Genomic DNA, 5000 nt, shown 5'->3' on the forward strand with positions numbered 1-5000 from the left:
AGGGGGGGGAGAGAGAGAGAGAGGAGAGAGGAGAGAGAGAGAGAAAGAGAGAGAGAAAGAGAGAGAGAGAGAATAGAGAGAGAGAAGGAAAGTGGGGGGGTCACAAGGGGAAACATGAATGAGAATGAGAGACGGAGAAGAAGAGCACCACCGGTAGCGGCAGCTAACAGTGACTTCATCAGTAGTGGTCATCACAGCAACAACAGTGTCCAGTGACATCATCATTAGTGGCACTTAATGTCTAAGCCATGCCAATAGAAAGGGTTGGACTCAACTCTGCAGAGCGCCCAGTAAAGTCCTACACCCCCCTTGGGTGAAAAAAGCCAGCTGGCTGTTGCTAGTGACACAGACAGGGCAGACGGCAGGAGGGGTGAGAGGGGGAAGATCACACCGTTAGCTGGTCAGCACTTCATCTGAGTACCCAGAAGCTCTCGCTGAGACAAGAACTTCTGGGAACAAGCTATGATATTCGTGGACAGCAATGAGAATCCTATCGGATTTTCAATAGGATCCTGATTGGCCCGCGCAGATAGTAGGCTGTGCGGAGAGGATGATTTGGTCTTTGATTGGTCGCTGACCGCAGATTTCCACTTATCAAGTATCGCTAACGAGTCCTGCACTCTAGCGAGCTGTCGGCAGCATATCTGGCACACAGGGTGCGATTTATTGGACTTTCTTCCACGTTAACTCTCACTTCACTGAGGCTTTTATTACACAGATGGCCGTCCCGACTATACACTCCGCAAGAAGTAATGTTCAAATGCAGCTGGGTTTAAAAGTTAGGCTAATGCGCTGGCTCCACCCCTCTGACCATGTTTTGTGGCGCTTGACTCCAGACTAGTCAGCACTAGATCCAGCTCTCTCTGTGAACATGCTAGATCCATGAATCCTAGATCCAGCTCTCTCTGTGACCATGCTAGATCCATGAATCCTAGATCCACCTCTCTCTGTGACCATGCTAGATCCATGGATCCTAGATCCACCTCTCTCTGTGACCATGCTAGATCCATGGATCCTAGATCTATTTATCTCTAGCCATGTTTCCATCCACTTGTCAATCGAATTATGTGAGGATCACTAAAAATATGAATGTGAATAAAGCCGGTGACCGTGCGTTTCCATCTAGAGCTTTAAATCGGATAAAGCATTTATCACAAAAGCCTTTTATCGAACAAGAGAAAATCCGACGAGATCGACGGTACAAACCTTTTGTCGATTTTCATGATTTTTAATCGAATTTTACTGTTTCCATAAGCCCTTTTTAATTCGATATAACTTAATTTGCATAAAATGTGTGGATGGAAACATGGCTTCTGTGATCGATGCTCTGTCTAGTTTAAGTCTACTGGAGATCCACGTGAGTAGTCAACACCCGTCCAGGGTCATGTGAAGTGTTGGTTGTGTTCATTATAGCCATCGCTAGGAGATTGCTAGGAGGATGGCTTATTCTGTTGGCCAACTGTGCCCTAACCCTGGCTTGTGTTGTGCTTGTGGACACCTACCTTGTCCCTTATGTGAATGTTGGTTAAATACTCGGATGGAACATGGAAGTCTGTAAGAGAGGAGACAGAGTAAATGGTGAGAAAGACAGAACATGAGGGACTGATTTAGGGTCAGTTTAGCCTGCCCCTAGGGGTGGAACAAGATATCCTGCCACGAAACATCGCAATATAAAAACATGACGATATGCATCGTCGAGATGAAAAACTGCCTTGCAATACATATATATATATATAAGTAAATATAAGTAATTATTTAAAGAGACTTTGGGTACCCAGAAAAGCGCTATAAACATTTGATGTATTATTATTATAGGACTGGCTGCAAATGAGCCACTATCAGAGACTAACTAGCGCCCCAAACAAAGCAGTGAAAAAGAGGAGAGAATGCAGGTCAGTGCGTTAGGGTTGGTATCAGATCAACTATGCCCTGATAGGTCAGTGGGTTAGGGTTAGGGTGCTGGTATCAGATCAACTATACCCTGATAGGTCAGTGGGTTAGGGTTAGGGTTGGTATCAGATCAACTATACCCTGATAGGTCAGTGGGTTAGGGTTAGGGTTGGTATCAGATCAACTATACCCTGATAGGTCAGTGGGTTAGGGCTGGTATCAGATCAACTATGCCCTGATAGGTCAGTGGGTTAGGGCTGGTATCAGATCAACTATGCCCTGATAGGTCAGTGGGTTAGGGCTGGTATCAGATCAACTATACCCTGATAGGTCAGTGGGTGAGGGTTAGGGTGCTGGTATCAGATCAATTATGCCCTGATAGGTCAGTGGGTTAGGGCTGGTATCAGATCAACTATACCCTGATAGGTCAGTGGGTTAGGGTTAGGGTGCTGGTATCAGATCAACTATGCCCTGATAGGTCAGTGCTGGTATCAGATCAACTATGCCCTGATAGGTCAGTGCTGGTATCAGATCAACTATACCCTGATAGGTCAGTGCTGGTATCAGATCAACTATGCCCTGATAGGTCAGTGGGTTAGGGTGCTGGTATCAGATCAACTATACCCTGATAGGTCAGTGGGTTAGGGTGCTGGTATCAGATCAACTATGCCCTGATAGGTCAGTGGGTTAGGGTTAGGGTTGGTATCAGATCAACTATGCCCTGATAGGTCAGTGGGTTAGGGTTAGGGTTGGTATCAGATCAACTATGCCCTGATAGGTCAGTGGGTTAGGGTTAGGGTGCTGGTATCAGATCAACTATACCCTGATAGGTCAGTGGGTTAGGGTTAGGGTTGGTATCAGATCAATTATGCCCTGATAGGTCAGTGCTGGTATCAGATCAACTATACCCTGATAGGTCAGTGGGTTAGGGTTAGGGTGCTGGTATCAGATCAACTATGCCCTGATAGGTCAGTGCTGGTATCAGATCAACTATGCCCTGATAGGTCAGTGTTGGTATCAGATCAACTATGCCCTGATAGGTCAGTGCTGGTATCAGATCAATTATGCCCTGATATCGTAAGTCATAAAATATTACAAAATGGAAGGAGCAAACAGCATGGTTTTGCATTTGGTGTCTTTCGAATCACATTTTGTGCTTTTCCAGTCATATATTCACCATTAAAGTTTGGTTTAAAAAAAACAAATCTTATTGTATCGTATCGATATCGTGAACCCAATATCATGTATCATATTGTAAGCTGAGTGAATCTAGTGGATGAAAACCCTGAACTAGCCCAGCATCAGAGTCTAAGAGCAACGATCCACTACTTCCTAAGGGAGATCCAGACAGGGGGGGAGAGTGTGGCTCCCTTCCCCAGCCCCAGTACAACCTCCCTGGGCAGGAAACTCACCGATGTCCTGGGGTCGACATGGGGCCGAGGCCCAAGGAGATGCAAACTTGGGGTAAAGGTTCCTGTAGAGGAAAAGAGAGAGCCAAGTCAGCGAAGAAGTCTACACAGTTTTCTAATTTCAACCAGCTGACCACAGTACTACAACAGCCAATCAAACTTGATCCCTGAGCTGTCAATCTACCCTGCAGCTGGCCTGACAACACAGCCCCAGTTCTCATTGGCCATTGGCAACACTCTGACCAATCAATACTGCAGGTGATCTACTGGGGGCGGGACTGGTGTCTGTGTGAGACATGCAGGGATTTGCCACACATCAGGGGCTTAGCAGTGATCTGTAACACACACACACACACACACACACGACTCGGACTGACAGCTGACAACTGGAGAATCACAAGCATGCAACTATAGAAGCTCTCAGGGTCCTAGGCAATTATTCTGTGTGTGTGTGTGTGTGTGTGTGTGTACGTACTCAGGTGAGTTGAGGTTGAGGCCCAGGGTGGTGAGGTCACTGCCCAGAGCCAGGTGAACCATGCCAGGGTCCGTCTCTGCTGCCCTGATGAACGTTAGCAGGCCGATCATCCCAAACTGGTCTGTTACCATCCCTGAGGGAATGTTCGTCACCCGGCCTGGACACGCACACACGCACACACACACACACACACAGATTATTCTCATGTTCATTCATTCAGAACTTTTGCTGCATTCATGTGGTGTCTAGATAATCGGAAGAATGAATTCCCCACTGGGAAAATTCACATGAACTCCCCCTCAATTCGGAACAACAATTCGGCGAAGATTTTGGTACACGTTTGGACTTGCCGACTTCTGACGTCACAGGCAGGAGGTAGCGGATGAATGTAGGTTAAATATTTAGTTGTGGTGGTAAAAAACGGTTTATTTTTGTCTCATGTAATCTGTAAGGTAAGTCATATGGTATTAGATTGAGCAATCTGGTATTAGATTGAGCCATCTGGTATTAGATTGAGCCATCTGGTATTAGATTGAGCCATCTGGTATTAGGTTGAGCCATCTGGTATTAGGTTGAGCCATCTTGTATTAGATTGAGCCATCTGGTATTAGGTTGAGCCATCTGGTATTAGGTTGAGCCATCTGGTATTAGGTTGAGCCATCTGGTATTAGATTGAGCCATCTGGTATTAGGTTGAGCCATCTGGTATTAGGTTGAGCCATCTTGTATTAGATTGAGCCATCTGGTATTAGATTGAGCCATCTTGTATTAGATTGAGCCATCTGGTATTAGATTGAGCCATCTGGTATTAGATTGAGCCATCTGGTATTAGGTTGAGCCATCTGGTATTAGGTTGAGCCATCTTGTATTAGATTGAGCCATCTGGTATTAGATTGAGCCATCTTGTATTAGATTGAGCCATCTGGTATTAGATTGAGCCATCTGGTATTAGATTGAGCCATCTGGTATTAGGTTGAGCCATCTGGTATTAGATTGAGCCATCTGGTATTAGGTTGAGCCATCTGGTATTAGATTGAGCCATCTGGTATTAGATTGAGCCATCTGGTATTAGATTGAGCCATCTGGTATTAGGTTGAGCCATCTGGTATTAGATTGAGCCATCTGGTATTAGGTTGAGCCATCTGGTATTAGGTTGTAACCGTTAGTTGCTGTCCACATAGAGTGACCTAGATTAGTTCACGTTATTCAACAAGTCAGGTAAAGCAA

General features: G+C 45.6%; 1 protein-coding gene across 2 annotated transcripts in view; it reads right to left on the bottom strand.

Moving 5' to 3' along the window:
* Positions 1-5000, bottom strand: part of LOC311328866 (CCR4-NOT transcription complex subunit 2-like) — a 30209-nt gene that overhangs the window by 4997 nt on the left and 20212 nt on the right. For both annotated transcript variants that reach the window (XM_084462769.1, XM_084462768.1), the window contains exons 10-12: positions 3775-3931; positions 3303-3364; positions 1503-1552 (exon numbers count right to left, since the gene is read on the bottom strand). In XM_084462769.1, coding sequence (XP_084318895.1) covers positions 1503-1552; positions 3303-3364; positions 3775-3931 — 269 coding nt within the window. The remainder of the gene's footprint in view (positions 1-1502; positions 1553-3302; positions 3365-3774; positions 3932-5000) is intronic.

The sequence above is a fragment of the Borostomias antarcticus genome (genome assembly GCF_949987555.1).
Source record: "Borostomias antarcticus genome assembly, contig: scaffold_133, whole genome shotgun sequence".
NCBI lineage: Eukaryota > Metazoa > Chordata > Actinopteri > Stomiiformes > Stomiidae > Borostomias > Borostomias antarcticus.